The sequence below is a fragment of the Strix uralensis genome, chromosome 9, assembly GCF_047716275.1.
Source record: "Strix uralensis isolate ZFMK-TIS-50842 chromosome 9, bStrUra1, whole genome shotgun sequence".
Lineage (NCBI taxonomy): Eukaryota > Metazoa > Chordata > Aves > Strigiformes > Strigidae > Strix > Strix uralensis.
The window spans coordinates 10865826-10891264 of NC_133980.1; the positions used below are offsets into that span (position 1 = coordinate 10865826).

Genomic DNA, 25439 nt, shown 5'->3' on the forward strand with positions numbered 1-25439 from the left:
GTGCTTCCAGGAGGCAGGCTTCTTCCAGATCTTGCCCCAGCGTGTCACTGCTAGAGAGAACACAACCAACATGTTTTAATGAAGAATATTGGCAGTCGGCTGGAAGAGAAAAGACCGTATTTATCCTTTCTGTAACACCATTTGGACGAGCATAATTTACGCATGTTTAAGGGTTGTTGTCCACTACAAGAGCAGTGACTGGGCATACCTATTCTGAGACTGTGGTTCCATATACATTTTTACTGGTGGCTAGCTGGATCCCTGCCTACCTTTCCAGTGTTGACTGCTTCAGCCTGGCCCTGCCTCCAGTGGTCGCTGTGCAACTCCAGAAAAAAGCTGTTGGGTATTTTTTTTTTTTTTCCCATGTGGATAATTTCAAGCATTCAGTTTCCAGTGAGCTTCACAGATAGTAGTATTGGCACACCCAGAGGGACAGTGGAAGGGAACAGAGACACAGGAGTGAAAAAGAGTGACTGGAGGTAGGAAACTTCCCCAGCTGGTTTCACTGCCTAAATAAACATGTGGAATTATACCTAGAACTAGCTTTAAATGACCTAGCTGAATAGCAGCCCGGATGAACTACAGAGCACAGCAGAGTGTAGTCACCTGCATATTTTCTGTTTCACAAGTGGGCTCTGCCGCCTGCACTGTATTGGTACCATGACGACACTGCCTGTGGCACCTGGAATAGCTAGTTTAAATATAGCCTATACGTGGTCTCAGTGAGCTGTGGTCTGTGCAGACATACAGCAAGATATAATTATGGATTATCCAAATCCAAAGCTAAACACTATGTTAGGAGTGCCTTTCTTTGACTTCTACAGTCTCCTTTACAGTTATATCTGGGGCCTGTTGACTTCAATCTGCTTGTTTTCAAAACATGGCTGCAGGGCAGGGAAGCAGCCCTGTCGGTGTCCTGTAAAGTGAGATCCGAGAAACACTTGGAGACTCGTCTATTTTGCAAACAGCAAGAATCACTTGGGACTTTACTGCTCCCAATTGTTTGAGGGCAGCCATTAGTGCCACAGCAGAGCTATGGGCTGTGTGGCTCTTCATCCTTCAGCACAATGCTGGGTGTCCTCACTTAAACCACCGGCGAGGGTGGCCCAAGCTATTCTGACTTGCATGCAAAGTGGACAGGGATCAGAACTATTTTCTGCCCTGCAGCCTGGGCTAGAGAGGTAACAGCTTCCAACCGGCAAGTGCTGGTAGCCAGTGTGGGGTGAAGCACTGTCCTGAAATGCCAGATACAGGGAGGTTCACTCTAGGAGTTTGTGGTGGAGCAGAATGCCAATGTTAATACATACCATCCTCAATCACTAAGCATCCTCTCTCCCTCAAGAAAATTAGCCTTCCCTCTGAAATCCTTGTCAATGCTGTAATTATGAAAGTACAGATATTTTAAATGCAGTTGAGTAAATGTGCAAGTAGCGCTGGTTTTGTACTTTAAAAGCTCTGCCTTTATTTGTATAATTGGGTTATAATCATAGAGGAGGAACTGAAAACCTCACCCTGCAGTGATGGAAATGTCAGAGGTCCCCTCACCCCTACCTCTGCCAGAAGTTACCTTGGATGAATTGTGCAGGCCATGGAACATACTCTAAACAAGCTATGAGAAGTCTGCTTTTAAAACATTGTTTTGGGTTTTTTTTTAAAAATCAGGTCACTTTGCAGATCCAATTCAGAATTTGCTGCACATATTATATTGCCAGCCCTTGCTTTGGGTTAACCGGTATGTAGCGAGATGAGCAGCTGGAATATTTGCAACCTTTTAAATGAGGTTTGTGCCTATCTACATGGCTGTAATGATATAAGGCTTAATCTTTATCAAGTCCATTGAATTTGAGGGAAGAAGAAATGCCATTTTTTGTTAACTGTGAGATAGAAGCCAATGTTCATATTTTAGAAGATTCACCTCTAAGATACGCTGAAGTGATCTTCTTTTCAGGAGCTGCTGTGAACTTGTCCTTGCCTGGGAGGACAAACTGAGCAAGCAGGGGTGGAGGCACCAGAATCACGGGCAGAGTGTGAGCGTGTGGGGTGGCCGCGGGGAGATCGGCAGCAGGAGCAGAGCTGCTCCGGCCAATCGAGATTCTCTTCAGTAACTCTAATGTAGTGGGGATGTTTCCTCACAGGGGAGCCTGGGAGTATCTCTGTTGCATTATTGTTTCCTTCCCACCCCTTGCACTGCTGTGCTATAGAAGGATTAACCTCATGAAATTTCTTATGGCCTGGAGAAACTTCAATCTTCCTGACGCATGGGCCAAAGAATAGTCACGCTCCACTCTCTAGTAGTTGTGTTCAGGTTAGAGTTCGCCTGCTGTGAATGTACCTTTTTTTAAGCTTTTTTACTTTGTTGTAATTTAACAACAATCATTTCAATGTATTTATTACACAAGTACATGCTGAGCCACACAGATATTTCTGCCGGTATAGTCTTTACATCACAACTTGAAGCTATGTGAAGGAATTTGCAAGCTCTTTGGAGCAGTCCTTCATTTTATTCATATTCAGAAGTGGAAAAATAGGCAGGGACAACAAGGAACAAATTTAATTTTCCTTCATAAACCCTGCCAGCTTGAATAATCTTTTGCCGAGTTTCCTGATGTGGCTATTCACATTCTTTCGTGAATTTAGACTGGCTGTTAGCAGCCTCCAAATAAAACATGGTTATATGGAGATTTACCTTGGCCCTGTTCTTGCTTGGCGACATGAGACGCAGAGCAGCCAACTGGTTCAGCTCATGCCACATGTCCTCTTCCAGCGACTGCTTCCTGTACAAGCTCACTGCTGTCCAAATTAATGGGATTGTTGCTTTAGCTCAAGACTAGGAGATTTAGTTCTGGTGTTTGTGTCAGTGATCAACAAAGTCAGGAAACTGCCTTTACAGAGCATTCAAAAGCCCTTTTATTCGGAAAGAATCAAATCCAGGCTTCTGTTAAATGCAGTAAAGGCTGCCATCATTAAAACATTGAGGCTGCAAGTTTGGCCACAAAAATGTTACAGTAATGCAGTTGGTATTCAGTGCTTTCTGTCAGCATTGCCAAGTCTGGCTTTTATTTATTTATTTATTAATTTTCACAAGTCTCATGTCTTTCACACATTCCATAAATCCTCAGTGTTTACAGGCATCTCACTCATCTGAGAATCTCAGCTTCCAGTTTTTAAAGATCTGCTACTGGCCCTCGTGGACAGAGAGGAAGCATGAAGGTGTGATAAGGCTGATCCTCACAGGCAAAACCAGAAGGCTTATAAAACCCCACATTTAAAAAGTCAAATCATGATTTTTTAAGAGGATCTCATGAACTTGGGCTCCCATTTATGTGTCTCAAGTGCCTGGCATAGACTGTACTAATGATTGCCTGGGACAGGCCATGGTTTGAGTGCAGAGGTGCTGTTACATACAGAGAGCACTGCAGCACTCGGATGGATTGGGGGAGGAATCCTCTTTCCATTTATTATATTCCTGTTTTAACTTCACAGCCTGAACGCTGCGTTGTGCACCCTGTTTACTGTGTGTTTCATAAAGGCCAGAGGACTCATCCTGTTGCTCTGAAACTGCTTAGCCCATCTTTGGCTGGATTTACTGTACAGGAAGAACAAACGGTTGCTTAGGAAAGAACTGTATTTAATGAGAGAGCTGGGCTGGACTTTTTTCAAACAAACAAATAAAAGCCAGCAACTCTCAGTTTGGCACGGACTTTGCCGTTTTGTTTGTTGCATTACCCCATTGTCTTCTCTATCCTTTTTTTTTTATTATTATTTCTTTGTTACAGCATTTCACAATCCATGGCCTGGATACTGTAATTCCTGGAGGAATGCACAGCATAATGGATACTGCATGATCGCAAAATAGTTCACCTCGTGCAAAGCTGTAGCAAAACTGATGCACCATGGCTGTTTCCTAATATCCCCTGCTTCACTGACTTTTTTTTATTTGGAGAGATTCCTTTTGCTTCCCCTCGCAGGGGCTACCCAGTGAGAGGAAGTGTAACCTTTCTCTACCCAGCAGCAAAAACGCAACGGTTTTGGAGCACTTCCCATTTTCATGTCTCTGTACAACACAGCACAGCAGTTACACTGCCCGATACCTTCTTCCCCGTGCTGCAGGCAGCGGAGCCGAGGTACAGAGATGTTAAACGACCCACAAAAGGCAGCGCATGGAGAAACAAACCCAGTCGCCTCCGCCGCAGCCCTGCCTGGGGAAAAAGCAGGGGAAAGCCCTGCCTGCAGCTGTAGAAGCCGTTTTGCCAGACTGCTGAGGCCGGAGTGACAACAGTATTTTTAATTTGTTTTTTTTTTTTTTTTTTTTAGGAACACATCCATATATCGCGATACTCGTGGTTTATTTTTAAAAGTCAGGTTGCTTTTTAAACTCCTCGTTCCTGCGGCCATTGCTGGCGTGCTGCGGGGGGCGGCAGCCGCTGAGTCCCCCCGGCCGGGCAGGGTCGCCCTCAGCCGGGGGACACCCACCGGCCCTAGGGAAGGCCCGTGCCGCCCTCCTACACCCGGGGGGGCCTTGCTCGGGCTTCCCGGGGGAGAAGGGCAGGAGGGGGTAGCCGCGGGGGCCGCGCAGGCCGGAGCAGGCCCTGCCCCGCTCCCGGCGGCCGGGCGCAGGCGCGCTGCCCCCCCGGCCGCTGCCCCCCGCCCCGTCCCGTCCCGTCGCAGGGCTGACGCGGCGGCGCCGGCGCAGCGCGGCCCGGCCCGGCGTGCGGCGGGGGGCGGAGCGCGGCCCCGGCGGCGGCCGGGATGAGCCGGGCGGCTCCGGCGGGCAAAGGTGAGGCGAGGCGAGGGGCGGCGGCGGCAGCGGTGGGCCCGTGCGCCCCGTCCCGACGGGCGGCGGCGGCCCCGGCCCCGGCCCCGGCCCGGCCTGTGCTCGGCCCCACGAGTGCGGGGCAGCGCGGCCTGGACAGAGGCCGCAGGACCCCCCCGCCGCCGCCGAGTGGGCCGGCGGGGAGCGGAGGCGGTGCCCGCCCGGAGCTCCCTGCGGCAGTGTCCAGGCCTCTGTCGCCCGCGCTGGCCCCGTCGCCGGTGGCTGGAGAGTGGCGGGGCCGCGGGCGGGCGGAGGCCGCGGGGCGCCGCTGGCCGCTGCCTCCCGGCCCTCTCCGCGCCGGCGGGGCCGGGGCCGGCTCTCGGTCCCTGGAATAGCGGGTCTGGGGAAAATCCTGGGGCGGTGCGGAGTCGTTCAGCGCCAGTCGGTGCTGGGGAGCAAGGGTCGGCTCCGTAACTGGGAGAGCCAGGCGGTGGTGGAACTGGGCTGCTGTAGAAAGGGATTTCCAGTTGTTGCAAGAGATTTATTTATTTTTTTCTATCATTGGACTCTCGACCCTACTTCTCTGCCCTCAAGTTGTCTTTTGCTCGCAGAGACTCCCAGCCTCTTTGCTGTGTAAGCAGAGAGCTTATCTGCCCCAGTGCTGTTTGCCCTTCCAAACTGGCAGGGACAGGGAGCTCCACGGGGGTGCCTGTCGCAGGTGGGGTGCTGAGTGGTGGGGCAGGAACAGCAGAGCTGTGTTCCTTAGCGGAGGACTGGCTTTAACTAATGTGCTCTCCCTACAGCTGTCTCCTAACTAACTTCTAGCCCAGACTTCTAGCTCAGGAGAGAAGCAGATTGCCTTTGGTAATAGCCTCACCTTTATTTATCTACCTGTGTCGCTAACACAAGCAGAGAAGTCATCTTTTTTCAAAGCTGCAGGAATATGTTTAATACTTTTGAAAATATACCGTTTGTTAAGGAAAGCCTTTGGAAAACATCAGGGAGACCCTTGATCCCAGACATGTGCAAGGACCTCAGCTGAAATTTCAGGTTTCTGTTCCCTTCACAGGGCTTGGACAGCAAAGTTTGATAGACTTTGTTTCAGCTACTTCCACACTTCTGCCTTGCAGAGGTATCCAGGAAGGAAGGGACAAAGTTTGAGTGGTATTTCATTAAATCAATCTAAAGCCTGAAGATTAAATATTATTTATGACCTTATGCCTGCCATACACAAAAGTGACTTTGGATTCTTTAATCTAGAAATTTTTCATCACTGATTTGTGACGGTATTTCTCTTAAATGCTATTTTATCTGCTATACATATCTCCACTGATCTAGTTTAGCCTAAAGGAGGATGTTTCCTTAAGTAAATTATAATCATCTTGCCAGAAATAAATTTAGCAGATGCGTAGCCAGCTGGGTGAGACTGAGAGTTTGTTCCCAAAAGCACTAGTTGAGAGAAGGGAAGAGACCAAAGTAACTGTAAGAGTTTAAGCCTTGCAGTGTGATAACTGAGGTCATCAGCTGTGTGCCCTGCCACGTTCCCATGAGTTGGTAACTTTGGACTTTGGCCATTTCTGTATGGTCTTGTGTTAATACATTATGTTTTGTCGAAGTGTGTTTTCCTAAGTCTTGTTTCACCTCTGGGACAAAATGTTTGGTTAACAGTTCACAGAACTGTGCTGGGCAGGTCAGAAAGAAAGCAAAGAGCAGATATTTCCCAGTGCTGTGAACCCACATTACTTCTGCATGTGCTAATTGAATCATTTCAGACTTCCTGACCTTATCAGCTTAGTTCTGGCCACGTGGTGGTTTGAAGAGAGACACCCTTCCCCAGCTTCCTCTCTCCAATTTTGCATTCCGGTGGGGGGAGGGAGGGCAGGCATCTTCTCGAACAGCATATCCCAGCTCTCTAACCTCAGGCCAGCTTCCTCTTTCCTGCTTATCTCCTGTCCTTGAGAGCCTGCCCCAGATCTCCACTGGGAAAGGCTGGACTTGCTGGGTGTTGCAAGAACCACTGCCTGCTGTGGGAGCAGGCGATGCATGAATTACTTGTGCCTGCCAATGCCATGCTCCCAAGCATTACTGATGCTCTTCAAAACCAGCTTCTTTTATGTTTTGAATAGCAATACTAAAATCTAGACAGTCTGGGGAAAAACAATAACAACCTGAGAGTGTCCTGATTTCAGTGGGGATAAAGCTAATTTTTCTTCTTAGTAGCCATAATAGTGCTGTGTTTTGGATTCAGTATGGGATTTAGTATGAGAAGAGTATTGATAATACACTGATGTCTTTAGTTGCTGCTAAGAAATCAAGCACTTTTACTACTGCCAGCGTACAGGTGCACAAGAAGCTGGGAGGGGGGATAGCCAGAGCAACGAACACAAATTGACCAAAGGGATATTCTGTACCATGGAACATCATGCTCAGTATATAAACTGGGGGGAACTGGCCGTGGGGGGCGGATCGCTGCTCCAGCATCGGTCAGAGTAACTGCATTGTGTATCACTTGTCTTTTCTTGGGTTTTATTTTTCTTTTTGTTATATTCCTTTTCATTACTATTATTGTTATTATATTTTATTTATTAAACTGTTCTTATCTCAACCTGTGAGATTTACTTTTTTTTGATTCTCCTCCCCATCTCACTGGGAGGAGTGAGCGAGTGGCTGTGTGTGGTGTTTAGCTGCTGGCTGGGGTGAAACCACTACAAGGAGTTAGCAGTGAGCTGTATCTGAATTATGCACCAACTGCGTGTGTCTCGATCTGCTGCCCACCCAGACACAGCCCTGGATAGCTTGTGGTGATCTGAGCATGAAGTAACTGTGCTATGCCGTGCTACGGATTTGTTCTGCGCACGTGTGGACAAAAGGTTTCTGTGGTCTGATGCTTCAGGTGTCAGCTAGAAACCTTTGTTAGAGTCCTGTCAGCAGCGTTGTCTGGGGCTGCTTTTTGCATTTTGTCCTTTTCAGTTAAAACCTGGGCTCTCTAAACCTGCCAAGAATAAATAGGACTGCTAAAGATTAATTAGCGGTTAAACTGTAACAGGCTTAAAATTGGTGAAAGATGTGAATGCTTAGTGTCTTTTGCAGTACTTAATTTCACTGAAGCTGCAACCAGTAAGTTGCTAGTGGTGTGAGCTGCTAATTGCTCTAACGGAAATATAGCATGTGTGTGTGCTGAATTTGTTATTCAGTAAAGGACCAAGGGCCTCGAATTCCTCCATTCCTCTTGTGTAGGTGTTCAGTGAATTTTAGGCCAGCTTTATGTGCAGTTGATAGTCATGCTTGCTTGTAGCTTACCAGAGCTCTTGGGATAAGTGTCTATTCTGAAAGCTGAGTGGTTCCCAAATATGTTTTTAAAAGCTTAGAGTACAAAGCAAATTTATAACAAGAAGCTGCCATTAGTACGAGAGCTGTGTCAGTTCGGGGTTGTCTTTGCCCAGTGCAAGAGAGATTGTGCCTTTTAATATTTAATCATTTGCAGCTGGTATGCCAAACAGCTGAAGGAGTGAGGACTAATGACAGTAAATTTCTTTCACTTATGGTCTTTGGCAGGTGTACAGCTTGGGCTTTTCTGGCTTTAAGATTTTGCTGGTGTAGTCTTGGCAGCATCCCTGTGCAGTGGAGGTGTGGCTTATACTAGCCAGATGACTCTCTTAATGGTGCAAGTTCCTCAACTTCAGAGGCTTTTTGTCTGTGTCAGTGTATGGGATGAAGATGTGACTTTCTTTTCAGGTTCTTAAACTTTGGGTGCCGCTTGCTTTATTTTTGGTTTTATGTTGCTCACTTCAGTTACTTTCCTAGAAGTGCACTTTTAAGCCGTCCTTTCGCCTTGCTTATTTATGTTACCAAGGAAAACAGTAATACTCCTGTAGCACTGACAGAAAATAAGTTCCTCAAGCAGCAACTTTAATTAAATATTTGTGTATGGATTATCTTTTGTCGCTCTAGGTAATACTGCTATTAGAAAAGTGAACTGTTTCAGCTCCTAGGACTGGGATTAACTGCTCCTTGGAGGCCTTTGCTTTAAAGAGATCCAGACTCAAAATTGATTGTGTTTGAAAAAGGAGAGGGGAGGGCAGAAAAGGTTTGCTTGCATTATATGCTTAGTCAGACTTTCTTCCCCATTTTAAGGACAAACTTTTCTGTACAGAAAAACTTTTCAATGTGGAGAAATTGGTGTGTGCACCACAGACAAACATGAAGTATTTTTTAATCCTGCACATTATAACGTGAAGCATTTTTTAATGATCTAAGTTAAAAATGAAATGGAAAAACAGGTGGGTAGAATAACTTTCCTAAGATCTTCCTTGTTGCAGTTTAAGAAGCCAGATTTCACGATGCTAATGTGCAAATGAGCTATTTCAATTGCTGTTGCAATTGATTGCGTTGAAACTGTGGCACCACTCTTGTCTCTCAATTCAGGTTTGCCTCAGGTTCTTTTTGTTGTCAGGACTTATCTTTGCTAGAATCTAGTTCAGTATTTTTCCCACTGTGATCATTAGTTCAGTCTACTATGGGTGTAACAATGGCAGCTGTAGGCATTTCAGCTCCTGCGTAATCCACAGCTGTTCAGAAAACCAGCAGTTGCTCAGCCTTCTTCCACATCTGAGGCAGTACCCATGGAGGAGATGCTTCTTGTTGGACTTTGCTACGAGAGAGCAAGGAGGAAAGTGATGACTCGCAAATCGTTCAGGACTGTTCTTAAAAAACAGAAGATGTATTGCATAGGTAGTGGGCACGTATTGCTGAGACTCTGAGAAGCGGTGAAACCATTACCTTCACACGCTGTGCTCTTCCTAGAGTACTCAAGACTCGCTGTGTTGGCAGAAGCCCCTTGTATACGTGGCTCTGTTGAGAATGCTGCAGCTTTGCTGGGTTTGTTTGTTTTACCTGGATGGGAGTGTGGCTGGAATAAGCTGTCCTAGCAAGACTGTGGTTTGGCTGATGTTTACTGGGGCCACTCAAGGAATGTTTTGTAGGTACTGTACACAATAGACAGACGTGTAGAGTTTGTAGCATAAAAGCAGGCATAAACTGGTTCTAGTGTAGAGAAATATCTAAGTTTTATAAGAGCAAGTATGAGAAAATGAGCATGATGAGATATGTCCTGATTTTTATGATAAATAAGTTGCATGGTGACTAGTAGAGAATGACAAAACAGCTCGACCCTATTGCAGTGCTTTTACTGTTAAGCTGTACTGTCTTGCACATCTATGTGAGGGGAGGTAGCCAGGTTCCTTTCTAGGTTGTAGGTAGTGAACTCTGTACTGTTTTCTGTATGGTGGGAATACCTTACCCATGTGCTAACTGATATTCTTCATCCTCTCTGCATTTCTACTCCCCTCCCACTCCTCCACCAAAACAAAGAAGCCACCTCCTGTTTGTCTGAGTAGAGTGAAGAATGCAGAGAGGTTCCAAAGTCAGACTTTAAATACCTGTTTTTGCAGGTGTCTAGCATTCATATTTACCTTTAAAGCCTAATTGTTGATGTTTTTTTTTCATTTATAGGCTCCTTTATTTTCAAATAGGTGATGCCTACAGGTAATGCTTGGGACAGATGTGGCTAAGGGAAAATTTCTATAATAGTCTAAGTCAGAAGCAGTTGGATAGAGAAGGGGGACAAAGTTCATTTCTGAATTTGAGAAAAATACAAACTGATGTAAAATACAGGATGTGATGTACTTGGTGAAGCTGGGACAATTTACGTGAACCATCCTATGTTGTGTGTGTGGCTGATGCCTTCCCCTTGTGTTTCTGGATTTTTCTACCTTTGAATTACTATTTTTAGTTATTTAGTGAAGATGAACAGCAATTACTATGGAGGCTTTACACTCTTGTGTAGTCTCAGATATATCCTTATTGCACACTTTGAGATGCAGGTTTTTAGTAGGGAAAGGGATTTTTAAGGTGGTTATCTGGTGTCCTGCATTGATATTGCTTTGTTAATGCAAAGATAAACACTGATTATAGAAGCTGATGGTGGTGTTGTCATAAGGAGTGAGCTGTTACTGTAAATATAGAGGAACCACTTCACAGAGTAAGCTGTGTCATTCTTTATCTAGTCAGAGAATTGAAATTACTGTGGCAGTATGTGCATTGCTGTTCCTTTAAGGAAAACATTTGTGTGAGCGTGTGAAGTGTCTTCAGAGTGCCTGCTACCATTTATTGCACAAGAAAAAGCATTTGCTTTGTACAGTGCTGATGGAATCAGGTACCTGCACACACTTGTTGACTAACTTGGACTTCAAAGTTTTGTTTTTCAAAAGCCTTTTGAGGCGACCTAGTTAACTGTGCTTGCTCTACAACATGGCTATTGAGAGAGATTTAACCTCGGGCTAGAGAGTCAGTAATTACATATAGGGAGCGTGTGCTGGGAGGGGATTACCTGTTTATTGTTTTACCTCAAGGGAAGGTAAATGAGAAGAGCATGTTTACGCACCAAGCCATTGCAACTATTGCTGCTTTTTCCTTTTGGTGCAAGTGAGAATGTCCTAGGGAATGTGGGATTGTGTTTGGAGAACGGGTGGAATTTTATATAGGCGTGTTGCCTGAGGAATGTGCCTTAGTGTTTTGCTATTATGTTACAGTCCAGATAACTCTGAATTCATTTCCCTTATTCTTTCAGCTGTTTTTCAAGATCATAATGCAGCAGAAAAATGAAAAACCATAGAAGACATTTGCTTTGGAAAAGAAGTCAGTTGCTGGCCCAGTCTAGAAGATGGACCACTGGATGTGGGGAGCTTGGGAAATACTGCTTGCAAAAACAATTTTTCCTAGCTAAGAAGAAAAGACAGAGTGCTCAGCTAATTGTGAGCTTAAATCACAATAAACTGTACAGAAGACTGCAGTGCAGAAGGGAGGCACTTGAGCTCCAAAGCAGGTGGGCTCCTGATGTGCCTCTAAAGGCAGAAACTTATCAGAAACCTCCTGCTGAACCATACAGCTTTCCTTACAAAACTACTGAGAGCAAAAAGATCCTGTCCCTGTCACAAAGCCGAAAGCCCATCTGGAGAAGCAGTAAGAAAACTCAACAATGAATCCTTTCAGAGTGAAGATCCCTTGAATGAAGAATTTGAAACTGTAGCTATTCTTAATAGCATCTCTGGCAATATCCATTATGTCTCATGTGGTACGCTGGATGGTGCTGCCTTACCTGTAAAGAAAGGTGGTTTTGTACATAGTGGGGAGAAGAGCAATAATGGTGAGGGCAACACAGTCCTAGTAGTTTTAAACAACTATAAAAGGAAATGCTGTTGCAAAGGGAGTGGAATGGAACTTGTGGCCCCTTGACAACTATAAAGAGGTCCAAATTTAATCATCATACTGTAAAAAAGAGATCTTTATTTATGATGCATAAGAAACTTTCTATGGTTAGGTTTCGGTATAGAATCATAAAATCCCCAGAACTTCAAGCAAGAGGCAAAACCTGCAAATTGAGAAAAATCAAGCCAAGGTGGGTGGAGAAAATTACGAGGGACCATCAAGAGACACTCCAGCGGGATTTTGAAAGTGGATTGTGTAATTGGCTTTCTTACTGGAAATCTAAAAGTAACTGTCTTTGGAACCGGTACAACTTACCAGATATGAACAATAATACACCCAAATCTTTAGGTGAGGAGAACAAAATCTGCGCACCCGAGATCTGCCGTACGCAGGATGCATTCCCGCGTGCTGAGCTGTGTTCTGAGGAGCCGGGATCCGGAGGGCAGGATGGCCGTGCGGATGCTGTCCCGCCAGAACTGCATGCTAGAGCTTCTCCAGAGGCAGAGACCTTGCACCAGGTGGAGACTAACGGGGCTCTGACAGAGGATCATTGCTCTGACATTTTCGTCTCCGTGATAGGAAAAGAAATTGCTGTTTCAGGTCAAGATGACGCAGAATCTAATGAGGTTATGGGTGTAGATGGAATGATACTGTTGCAATCCTCCTTGCAGGATTCTGATGTCAATGATAATTTTGCAGATGGACCTTTGTGCATGGAGCTGATGCAAAATGAGGACAGCTCTAGCCAAATGGAAGTAGAGGGCTCCTTAAACCTGGACATTTTTAGTGCAAAGTTACTAGATCACCCTTACTGTAAAAGTCCTCTTGAGGAGCCTTCACCAGAAAGCACAGGACTAAAATCAGGAACTCGGAAGGGAGGCAAAAGGAGCAGTCAGAAACCTTCCCGGGTGGCTGATGAGCAGTTGGCAACGTGGCTTTGTGGTATACCTTTTAAATATCTTAGGGCTTCCAGGAGTTCCTGAAAACTGCTGGATATATCGTGGAGTTTACATGTTGCATTAATTCCTTTATTAAAATGGTTTCTTACTGTGAATTGTAAAGGGTGCTTGGCATAACACTTAATGAAGTGAGGCTGCAAAGAGGAGAGCTGCATGAAGGAAGGACAAATCAATGCTTATCTGACAAGCTATTTTGAGGGATAGTTGAATGGTGCCTCTGCTTCTTTTGTTTTAGAGCATACAATGTAATTTAATTGGAATCTCTGTGGAAAATGTTGATAGACATTTCAAATGTCTTTTATCATGTCATTTCAGAAGATGATATGGGGTTAAAATTTCCAATTTTTTAAATGGTTGACAATTATTGTGCTTAACTTGGTTTCTGAAAATCCTTAGTGATCTAATAATTCCTTCCAGCCTTATTCTCTCTTCTCTTGCTCTGTCTTAGACTGAAACTAAAATCAGTTAAAGAATCTCAGGTTTTGAAAGCCAAATATTGTTCATTGTCACTTAGTTTTCTCTATGGTTGTTCATAAGGTAGGCTTACCTAGGTTGTTCATAAAAAGGCAAGACTAGTCTTAGCAAAGGTTCAGCAAAAAGGCTTTGGGGTTTTTTTACCCAGTGCTGAGCATGCAGTATTTGATAGCTTCTCTAAAGAGGAACGTAGTAAAAATAGTAATCGGTGTCTTATGTATAGCGGCATACTATACACATAGTAAGGAGCAGTAGGCTAACACGTTGTGTCACCTAGTACCATTAATATAATGTTCAAGTTCAGTGGCATTCTGATAACTGAAGTCTTGCCTTTGCCTGAAGCTGGTCTCAACTACTGTTAAATGGATTGCTTGAAGTTTCACGTGCCCTGATTTTTCTGCCCACCCTTTTGTCCTTCAGTTTTGCAATTGATTCTCTAAAGCAAAATGTGAAGAAGCAGACACTGAACCTCAAAAGATGATTTAGCTTTCCACATACATAACCACAGCTTTGTGTGGGATGTGTTTCTCTATGACTGACTTTACGTGGTCCAGCAAGGACCAGGCGCTCTGTGGGAAATGGAGAGGAACTGTGGTACTACAGTGAACAGACCATTTCTGCAATGGGGTTTTAAAGTTTGTCCAACAGAAAAAGGGATGTAGTCCTATAACAGTCAAGAACCAAGACTGTATCAAGGGGGCGAAGGTTAAAGTTTTGTGGTCTGGTAGGCAGTCATGTTCTTGTTCATGGGAGGCCTGAATAACTTAAAAAAATACAATTAAAAAGACACAGCAAATGCACTAAACTTTCCCATGCTTGACAATTTTAAGAGAATCCTTACCTAGCTTCTGCATGACAGAAGGTGAGACCAGTTTCCATTTTCTTCAGAGCTGAGGGTTCCTCTCTGAGGATTAAAGCCAAGTCTACACTATATATACATTCATACTGCTAGCATAGCACTTCTGAATTTGCTCAGATGAAAAGCTGTAAAAAATAATTTTAATTTTGGTATAACTATGTACAGGAGTTCTTGTCTGTTTAGGAGGGTTGTTAATAATTAACTGCACCCTAAAAGATACTGCTAACCTGACAAGAGTTCCGAGTGTAGATGCATGAAGGAGTTATAAGTGTTAGGGATGCTCTTGGGTTTTGAATTTCTCTGCAGCAGCTGAACTCAGATGTTAATGGGCTGCAATATTTAGTACATTCTGATGTGCTATTAGGTATCAAACAGAGCTCCATGGTAAATGCTGTTTGTGATGGGTGTCTGATCTTGCACCAGGTCTGAACTTTGTATTTTCCTCCTTGAGTTGTTCAGTTACACCAGCCCAAGTGAGGTCAGAGTCTAGCTAGAGGTCTCCTGGAGCTCTGCTGCTGTCAGTTGTAACTATAAGAACAATCCTTCCTTTGTGTGTATGAATAAAAAGCTTTGAAAAATTTTATATGTTAAAAGAGAATAAGGTACGCTTATAAGCCCTGTGCGTTGTCTATCTAGACTTCTAGCCAGAGTGAGAAATAGCCTCCCTGTCACAGTCTACTAAGATGTAAGGGGTAAAAGTTGTTAGGCAAGTATGTGGCAGAGTTGCAGTCTTCCCCTGAAGAATGATTCCTTGTTGTCTGACCTCACTCTTCAATCTTCCATTCCTTCTGTCACACATACAGGTGTACTTCTTCCTATATCTTTGCTGCTTTTCTCAGCTCTTTGTGTTTTGTTCTTAGTCTCTCCTGTTTTGATTCTTTTGTTACTGCTGTTCTTCTGGCACTTTTTTCTGTCGGATGTTTCTCTCATCTTGCTTCTTCCTATCCTGATCTTTGAAAGTTTCCAGGAAATATTATCAAAGCCTTGGTAAGCAGAGAGCTGAATATACACTGCACTGTCCAGTGATGCTCTCTGCCATCACACCCCAGCCTGGGAAGAGTCCTGGAGTTTGGGTTAGTGCAGTTTCCCTGGATCTCAGATCCAGCTTTCTGTATACAGAACACATCTTTTCTGCTGCATTTGAAAATTCATTTTCAGAAAGCTGGACAAATTGGTCTTTTTTTCTGTTATTCACTAGCAAGTGTTGAAATCCTGTTTTCCATTCTCCTTCATTCTCAAAGTGGTTTTGAATGCCTGGGTGGGATTTATGTCTCCAGTGTTCTAGTCTTGTGTCTGAGGAAAAAAAAAAATCTATTTCCTAGGTTTTTTTATTTCTCCAGCATTCATCTCTTCATTATTTCCTAGTTAATACATTTTGTTTCTGGTGTTATGGTTGCCCAGTGCTTTTCCAGGCAATAGCAGGCTGACATGGCTGTCCGTGTCACCTTACATGCCATCCCTAGGATACAAGGGTAAATGAGTTAAACTTGCTGAGAATCTGTCTGGTGTCTTTTCCATTCCCTGTGGTGACAGCAGAGGAACTGGACAGACTGCAAACACTCTGCCAACCAAGGCTGCTTACATTTGAGGAGAGTAATTCTGCATGCTGTAAGAACAAGGTGCTGGATTTTCAATGAAAACTGTTGCAGAAACCGATGGCTTTTCATGTTGCAGTAAAATTGTTTAAGATGCTAATTGAAATAGGCAGTGGGAGGGAGTCTCCTCGTAGCACTGGTATAATTAGTTTGATGTAGATATGTGTATATATGGCGAGAATGGGGTCTGATTTTTTTTCCTGTAAAGCTGAGTGTTCAGATTCCTGCTTTTTATTTTTGTCCTCCTTCCTCTACCCCCGCTTTTATTTAATGTTGCCAATTTGAGCTTAGTTTACTTAAATATATACTTGCCATGTGTGGTGCTGTGTGTTGTTTGGGTGCAGAATGATTGCTGCTTGTACTTGGAAGAAATGACTGCTTTATTGGACTAGTGAACTCAGAAGGTTTTTTATGTGTTTGCACTTTCATTTTTCTGGTATATTTAAAGGATTCCTAGATGAAGTTATGAAGAAATATGGCAGTTTAGTACCACTCTGTGAAAAAGATGTCATGGGAAGATTAAAAGAAGTCTTTAATGAAGATTTCTCCCATAGGTGTGTAGCAGTATCAAATTCTAGACTTTGTAAAGGATAAATTGCTTGTATTGCTACTGCACACTCCACATCTAACACCTAGCAGCACAGAAGTCAATTTGACATGACCTTGACTTACTTTTTTTTCTACCTTTTCAATCCTGTTTTAGAAAACCTTTTATCACCAGGGAAATCATGAAGTATCGGGAAAAACATCCAAAAACCTCCACTTGCAATTTCCGGGTCTTCTATAATAAGCACATGCTAGATATGGATGATTTAGCTACACTGGAAGGCCAGAACTGGCTGAATGACCAGGTCAGAGATGCTTGGTGTTTATGTGCTTCCTTACCCCTTTTTAGCCCATTTATATTAGGATATTAGTTATGCACCTTCTGCTATGTTATAGGTCGACTATCCTCACATTACACTTGAGAAGTAAAAGAAGTGGTGAGCACCTTTTACAATGTCAGGTGCAATAATAGTGGTTACAAGTCTGGAAGACGGGAGGTGTCACAACTGAACTCTTTCCTTTTGAAGAAATTATGTTGTGCTAATTTGAAAAAATAGTGGCTACCCATATTGGTTTTAGTGTCTTCCCCATCCCCAAGCTTGGGCAGATTACAGGAACAGCAGAGTGAAGCAGCAGACTGTGGCCCACAGCCAAAAAGCCAATAAGGCTGAAGTGCCCAGGGCATGCACTAGTGGACTTAAATTGAATTAAACTGCGTTTCGGATTGAGGCAGACTTCAAGCAGCCAGTTACAGTCTCTCTCTGGGCCAATCACTATTAGTTCCAGAGTGCTTGTCCTTCAGACTACAGCAAAATGTTACGTAATTGGTCACCTCCTTATTGCTGTTTTAAGTGTGAAGGGTCCAATGTTTTATGGGAACTTGTGAATTTGGGTTTTACAAAATTATTCTGTACATATTCAAACATTTACTAACTCTTACAGATAATTAACATGTACGGTGAACTCGTAATGGATGCAGTCCCTGAAAAGGTGAGGGTTTTTGTTATTATGCAAATGTACCTAATGAGAGATTGAGAGGGAAGGGTGACACATTGAATATTTCAGACACAGAATCAAGATTTAGCTCAATGATGTTCTGAGTGGTTCCATTATAATTTGTTGCTATCTGCAGCTCAAATTTTCTTCCTTTCCTGTGCTAAAATACAGTTTTCAGTGCTGTAGTTTTTGTTTCAGGAACTTAATGGATTAGCTCTGCAGGTGCTCTCTGGTAACCTGGTGTTACTGATGTACCTGTAGAGGACAGGTGCCCTGTTTTTGCCTGTCCCACTCACCTTTCTCCCCTAGAGGTTTCTGTCTCTGGCTCCTCTGTGTCTAAAGTGCTTTATCCATGCCCCTGCTCACCAGTCTGGTGTTTCAGCTGAATTTTCTGACGAAGATGGATTTCTGCTGGGATGGCAAACCATGAATGGTAGCATCTGAACCACGCACATGTGCTGCTTGCACTCACCCGCCCGCCCACCTCGCAGCTGTGGGGGCCGTAACAACTCAAACTGTGTCAGCTGCCTGCCTGGTGAATGTGAATTGATGCAGAGCTGCTTGGTTACACGGCAGTATTGACTCTGCAGGACTCTTTGGTTTGTGCATCCTCAACAGAATGCTTACTGCTTTCCAACTGCAGTGTCTAACTGTTGGTGGCAGTTGAAAAAAGGAAGGAGGAAAAAAAAAAAAACCAAGAAAACAATCCCCCCCTTCTGTGACTAAATTTGCAGCAGTGGCAATTATAAAAAGCCATCTGTTTGCTAGTAGAGCTAAACAATTTTCAGGTGAGACCACAAAGGAAGAACCAAACAAAGCCATTTTTAGATTAGCTCTGCAGAATGTAACTCTTAAAATCTTCAAGCTCAGAAGAAAGAGTGTTGTTGCTTTGATTGGTGGTGATGGTTATTCTTCATTAGTATTCTCTGTACTTTCCGAGTGTGTGCTAAGGTTGTGGTATTGGAGATTGTATCTGTTTGCTTGTGTCTGCTTTTTCTTCACAGTGCATAATTGAAATCCTCATGGGAGATTTTGTGCTGGTACCTCAGAATGTGGTTTTGAAGTCTGTTGGCATAGCTAATGGGTGTTAGACTGTGTTTTCAGATGCTGAATTTTCTAACTTTTTTTGTTAAGTAATAACTCAAGCCTTCTACCACCTTTACACTAGCAGAATTATTAAAAACAGATGTTGCAGATTTCCATTTGTATTAATCTGTTCCTGTAATTGCAAGAAGCTAAGCACAGGGAATAATAGTGTTAACCTGGAGCTAAATAATTTTTTAACATAAACCTACATTTTTTGCCATAAATGTAGGTTTTTAGTTACAAAATGGATGTGTATAACTTAAAAATGCTTTTAAATAGCAGAATATTGTTTTTTGTCTGGAGCTGGTCATAGTAGTTGAATACAAATGACCATGTTGTTGGATTAAATCTCATAACTGTTCTGATTTTTTTTTTTTTTGAGTCTCAGAGCTTCCAGCAACTAAAAGCAGAAGTTACTCCCTTCACCACCACCTCCATTTTGCCAGTCCAGCATTCTCTTCCTTAATTCCTGTAAAGAACAACAAAAACTGTAACTCCTTATCCTCATGTTTTTCTCCCAAGTCCATCCCCAACAAAAAATTAAACATGATATGCTTGGAGATACAAAAGCATAAATATAAATGCTGCAGTGGCTCACATCATATATTATAGGGAAATAAGGCTTGCTTTATTTGCTTGCTGAAGAACAGCAATAGTTTAGGCTTGGCAAAGCCTATGTTTGTCCCTACTGGGGTTCTGTTTCTAAACCTGCATTAAATATTGCCTCATTACAAGTTGTTTTGTGTAAATTATCCTGGGGGAAGGGGAATGACTGTGCATGAAGATTTCTGTGCTCATTCCTCCTCTCTCTCTCTTTTTTTAGGTTCATTTCTTTAACAGCTTTTTTCATAGACAGCTCGTAACCAAAGGATATAATGGGGTAAAGCGATGGACTAAAAAGGTATCCTTTAACTCCATGTCGTCAGTGCTCTGGTTCTTTTGGGCTGGGTTGAATCACTGACTTGAAACTGGGTGACAAGGTGTTATCTGCAAAGGATGGTTTTGCAAAGGAGCTCTACAAAGTGAAGAGAGGTTAATAAAAATAGTAGGTGGCACTATTCAAGTTAGTATGGTTATGTTGTGAAAATGTACTTTGAATGGCTTCATCTTCAGTGGTAGGTTATCTCTTTGTGTATGTTCATGCGAGCTGTTAATTTATCCACAAGAAATGTCTCTTACTGCTCCTGACAGCGCCAGGTACGCTAATCTACAGGAGAGCAGACTTAATTCTGCTTCTTGCTTTTATCTCAAAGTGGGATTGTTTGATAAAATCAGATTGTGACTCCTGAGTAACACATACAGGTGCTAGAAAGCAGAAATTAGAGACCCATAGTTAATAAGCCAAACTGTTGTTTGCATGACAAGAACAGAATTTGTCTTGCTTTCCAGAATCCATACCAGACCATGGGCTGTGATATTTTCTGAGGTAGCTAATACAAAGAGCAGTGCTCTTTTTTTTTTTCTGTGAACATTTGTCCTTTCTAATGTGGGAGATGAGGCAAGACTAATCAAGGACCATGTTTGAATGTATGATCTTTCTGCAGAAGCACTTAAATAGCACACATCTGTGAAATGCTAGAGTTGAACTCATTATCCAAATATAAAATCTATTCATATAATTTATTAAAATCTCTTTAAAGAGAGACTGAATATTGGTGCTTAATATTCCCAGATTTTTTTAAAAAAAGAAATTGTTTTTCTCCAGTGACCCAAGTTTTCTAAAAACTCCCAAAGTGGAGGTAGATTCTGAAAGCAGAACCTCTATTCCTGTTGCTGCTGAGGCACCAGATGAGAGCAGCACAGTTGTTTAGACATTTACACTTAAATTTCTGAAGAATCTCTAAAGCACGAGAACCAAGCAGTTTCTATTGGAAGGACTCAGTAGGCTGCTTCATCCTGCAACATGCCGTTAAGGGGGGACTTGTTTTTGCTTTTTAAACACACCAGAGTATTGTACCTGGTTTTATAAATGTGTTCTCCTGGGATATAGGAGGCCAGAGCCTAGAAGCACATGCTCTTCTGTGTCTAGCTGCAGTGATTTCAAAGCTCCTGTTTGTGTCTGTCCCTCCTGGCCACCAGTCAGATTGGCACTCCTGCTCTGATCCACTGTCATATCAGCTAGCTGACTCTGCACTATCTCGGTGAAGCAAATCTAGGTTGCCAGTGTTCTTTCTGTACATCAGGTCTTAATTAAAGACCCTTCCAGCTTTTGGCTGCCTCTTTCCACTCTTCTGCTCCAGGTTGGCACACCTGCAGCAATCCCACAACTAGGGTCACGTGAGGACCCTTGTGTTTAGCATGGCTCTGCTATTGCTGGACATCACAGAAGGTGTAGTTCATTTATCTTATTCCAGTTTTCCTTTGTGGGCTCAGCTTGCTGCTGGCTGACATCTCTTTGCTTCTCTCCCAGAATGATGGATCGTTGTGTAGTGAGTGTGCTGTAATCTGGTCAGGAAGCAGTTTCTGCAGGTGGGAGCAGGGATCGTCAATGCTTGTGACAATCAAAGTACTGTTGTGAGCAAGGCTCAGCTGATAACTGCTGTGAATGCTCAGACCTTTTTGTGTCTTCAGCTTCCCACTGTTACTCAAAAAATACACTTTTCTTTCCTACGAACGACCTGCCTTTGCCAGCAGTGCAGCAATTATGTACTGTTCAAATTGCACAGTGCTTAAAAAAAAAAAAAGCGGCATAGAAATCTTCCCACAGGATGAGTTCATTTAGTTCAGTATTCTATTTTTGCTTATTTTCTGGACCGTACCACCAAAAACCCAGCAATTAGACACCGGTTTCAAGAGGAACTGGGAGAAGGAAGATCATGAAAGGCCCTGTCTTGGCTGGCTTCCAAAAGCATAAGGGCTCATCTGCCACACAGACACCGGGGGTGTTGTATCTGATCTACTTGTTCTGTACTTTAAGACCTTCTCCCTTGTTTGCTTGCCTGCGACCACAGTACATCTGCTACAAAGTTAAGTTCAAGAAAGGATGAATCTGCTCAGCCTTCGCCCCCTCCTTTCCTCTGCTCACCAAAGCATCATGCGCTCCTTCTGCCTTCCTCTGACAAGTCGCAGAGCCTGTGTTACGGCAGAGGGAGTCAAACTGCACCAGCTTGCTGATTTTGTGGGGTGTTTGTAATCACAACTGCTTCATCTGTCACCTATCCATGATCCAGCTCTGATAGAGATCGGTGGTGCTCACACTGCACGAGTGTCATTACTGAAGATACGTAGCTAACCCAAATTGAGGCTCGATTGTATTATCATCGTTACTTAAGAAATAGCAGTTCAACCCAGATGTTAAAGTGCAATGGAAGCAGGATTTTACCACAAATACAGTGGTGACTAACTGGTGCTGTATAATGCTCCTTAGCCACTTTCTGGACTGTAACTGTGTCTTTGTGCCTGCTAATAAGTTGTGTATGAGGTAAACATGAGGAATGTGGTGAAAGAGTGGAGGGGCAGAAGAATACTTTGGTTATGGGGTGGTGGAGAGGAGACTTAGATACGATTAATCTCTTGCTTTGCTGTATTCTACCTTTGGAATTGTCTCTAATATATATTGTTCTTCTTGCCAGGTGGACTTGTTCAAAAAGACTCTCTTGTTAATTCCTATTCACCTGGAAGTCCACTGGTCCCTCATTACTGTGAACATCCCCAGTCGAATTATTTCGTTTTATGATTCCCAAGGCATTCATTTTAAGTTTTGTGTAGAGGTAAGAGTGACAGCTGTGTCTGCAAAGTTTGAACTGTTTTCTTAAACAAACAACCCCAGCTTTTTCTGTTCAGCCTTAAACTTTAAATGCAGTGTGTCTGTTGTTGTCCTGCCGTGTATGAAATGAGAATCAGCTTGTCCTGCTGAGGAGTCTGAAGCACAGACCTGGAGGATCACACCAGAGCTGGGAGTTGAGGTCAGATTGCCTATTGCCTAATTAGCCTGACCATGTAATCGGCACACCTTTTGTGGCTCTGTCTTGTCACTCCCACAGAAAGCAGGGGCTCAAAGCCAAGTGCCATAGGGGAGCAGACTAGCCAGAAGGAGAGTAAAGGCGGTTCTTTCAACTGGTAAGGGACTTGTGTTTAGGAAATGATAAATTGTGGTCCTTTCTGCGGGAAGTTGCCTGGGTGAGAGAACAGGACTGAAGATGCTGTAGTGCTGCCCAGTGGGGTTTACGTGTTACTGTGCTATTAACAGCGTGTTGCCTTTTTCCTCTGTCTGCGTTGTTACGGGGTGTGTATCTCTGATTATAACCCGGCAACTTTTCGAAGCTGCAACCTGAATGCTGGAGTTAAATTATCAGTCTTCCTGGTAAAAAGCAGCCAGAAAATTTTTTGCTGGGACTAGCAAATTGTAATGACCCTCTTACAAAAGCTAATTTTGTCAACTTAATTGCTTGCTTGATGCAGCAGCCCTCTACTTTTAACTGTGTGTAGCTGTTGGCTTACAGAAGAGTAGTAATTATTGTACCCAGGAGAGTTCCCAGCTAGGACTTCTGAATGAAGATACTAGTTTCCTGCTGGCATTTGCTGAGGATGAAGCTAATGTTTGTTCTGGGAGCAAGAGACCTCATGCTCTCCAGCTCTTGAACTTGCGGCATAAACCAGGGGTCCCTCTTGCAGTCTTGCAGTGTGGCTTCTCCCATCCTGCTCCAGGCAAGGCATTTGCACTTAAATGTCTCACAAACATGAGACACTTTTATTCCTGCCCTTTGTAGGGGAAGGGGGGCCAATACCCAAAGCTCCCTTGTGGTCCACCCACTAAGGTGAATGTTAGTGTGCTGGAGTGTGTTTAAATTGTGCTACAAACCACCAGCCTGTTTACAGAGAGGTAGAAGGATTTACTTAACCCAAGACCATAGGCTCATTTGTCTTGCTTCCTCTCTTTGCTTGTGTCAGACTATTTTTTCCTGTATGTCACTAAAACTCTCCCTGGAGCTTTGTTGATTAGCTGCAGAACTCAAAGCGTTTTCTCTTGAGGTTCAGGCAGAAAAATGCCATCATATCGAATGTAAGGGCCTTGGTGTCAGCCAAGTAAGCTAGGAGGAAACACGTGCCAGACTGCACTGTGTGTCTCCGCATGTCTGAGAGCACTCTGACTCTGTGCCCAAGTGCCACAGCTAGTCTAGTATTAAGTATACCAGTGTACGGTGGGGCTGAGGGGTGTTAAAGCTCCCCTTGATAGACCAAAATGAGCCTTGATGGTAGAAGGTACAGTACCCCCAGAGCTCATTTCTTTACCTCTAGATCTGAGCTCAGCTCCTAGTGCTTGATTCTCACCTGAAATTTGTCCTCATTATCAAAAGGATACCAGCAAAGATGTCAATGTCTCTCTCCCATTCTTTAGCTGGTGAATAATATTGTTGCTTTTTTTCTTTTCCTTTTTAAAGAACATTCGAAAGTATTTGCTGACTGAAGCAAAAGAGAAGAATCGCCCCGAGTTTCTTCAGGGTTGGCAGACTGCTGTGACAAAGGTAAATGGTAGCATTTCAAGCCCTGGAGTCTGACTTTCTGGGAGATTTTAGGAGGCTGCTTCTAAACCCATATATTTGTACAAGTAGTAAATTGTTTTATGCTGACCACATGGAGGGTGCTAGGAACAACACAGGTGGTTACACATGGGAATTAGAGCTCTGTTGCTCATTCAGCTCCCACCAGGTCTTTAATACTCTCTGCAAGTGACTTGGTGATCTGAACCTAATCTCCAGATGATTAAATACCCATGCAGCAAAACCTGTAGCTGGTGCCTACGTTGGGCACAAGGTCAAGGACTGAATGAGCTGGAGACTCAGCTTCCTCACTTCTCCTGAAAGGACTGTTCTGAATTATGCCAAATGGATGGGATTTGGCGAGGGAGGGAACAGGCTACTGCATATATTTTATATTTGCTATGGATAGAGGGCTTTGGTCTCCAGGGCTCTTTGTGGCACATTGCGTTTGATCACAAGTAAACAAAGTCTGGCAACAATAAAAGGGAATAACTTGTGTGTAGTGTAAATGAGGGAATGTGATTTGTGTAGCCGTCCCATAATGGCTCCAAAGATATAAAACAGGTCATTGCACACTAGACATACTCCCAACAGCTCCCTCCTCACACAGGTTTATTTTTAGATGCTGATACAATGATGAAATGATTTCTCTCTGCACTCATGCACACCCTGTGCAGTCAGAGTTTGTCCTCCTGCATTCTGTGAGGTAGAAGATCTGGGAGCTAAGGAAAAATAATTACTTTTCCTCTTCCAGTGCCAGAGACATAGCAGCACTAGTGAGTGTGACTTTTTAGTTCTGCATATCAAAATTGAGCATGTTTGAAGAAATAATGAAGGTTGAAAGTTATCATTTGAGACTGCCCTGCTCAGTCCTGTCGCCTGACAACGTGCTACTCTTCATGTTCTTTGAGACCCTTGGTGTGGCTGGGGGACGAAAGCCACTGCTATTAGTGTGGATGCTGAGAGTAATCTTCCTCTAGGCCTGTGTGACTTTGCTGATATAGTTTGGTCCTGTGTAAAGCAGATAATGCTGTACAAACATTTATTTAAACTAATTGAGAAGCTGTTCTGTGTAGGTCACTAAAAGAAAATAAACTTGAAAGAAAGATTTGTAATTTGTTTTCTGTCCTACACTATATATTTTTCTAAATATAAGGTGTTATTCTAACAAGGTGTTGAGTGTCACCTTGCAAAAGTTGGGATCAGAATAAGTAATTACGACTCCAGTTCCTAGTGCTGCAGAACAGCTAGCTCTGAGAATGAGATGCCTGATCGTTTTGCCACATCTCCTTTTGGACTTGAAGCAGGACTTAGAGAGGAAAAGGATAAGTAAAGATCTAACATGTCTCCTCTTGTTTTTTTTAGTGCATTCCACAACAGAAAAATGACAGTGACTGTGGGGTTTTTGTGCTCCAGGTAAGAGTA

At 43.5% G+C, this 25439-nt stretch overlaps 1 protein-coding gene across 9 annotated transcripts in view; it reads left to right on the forward strand.

Moving 5' to 3' along the window:
* Window positions 1-25439, forward strand: part of SENP5 (SUMO specific peptidase 5) — a 69254-nt gene that overhangs the window by 8165 nt on the left and 35650 nt on the right. For 8 of the 9 annotated variants that reach the window (XR_012630130.1, XR_012630131.1, XR_012630133.1 and 5 more), the window contains exons 1-9: window positions 4688-4777; window positions 11382-12961; window positions 16355-16460; window positions 16610-16757; window positions 17395-17442; window positions 19358-19435; window positions 22107-22244; window positions 23916-23999; window positions 25380-25430. Coding sequence is in view for 3 of the 9 variants with exons in the window: in XM_074878616.1 (XP_074734717.1) it covers window positions 12004-12961; window positions 16355-16460; window positions 16610-16757; window positions 17395-17442; window positions 19358-19435; window positions 22107-22244; window positions 23916-23999; window positions 25380-25430 (1611 nt within the window). In the remaining 6 variants the exon portion in view is untranslated. Of the gene's footprint in view, window positions 1-4687; window positions 4778-11381; window positions 12962-16354; window positions 16461-16609; window positions 16758-17394; window positions 17443-19357; window positions 19436-22106; window positions 22245-23915; window positions 24000-25379; window positions 25431-25439 lie in introns of those variants that run through there. The other variant, XM_074878614.1, reaches the window with a different exon arrangement.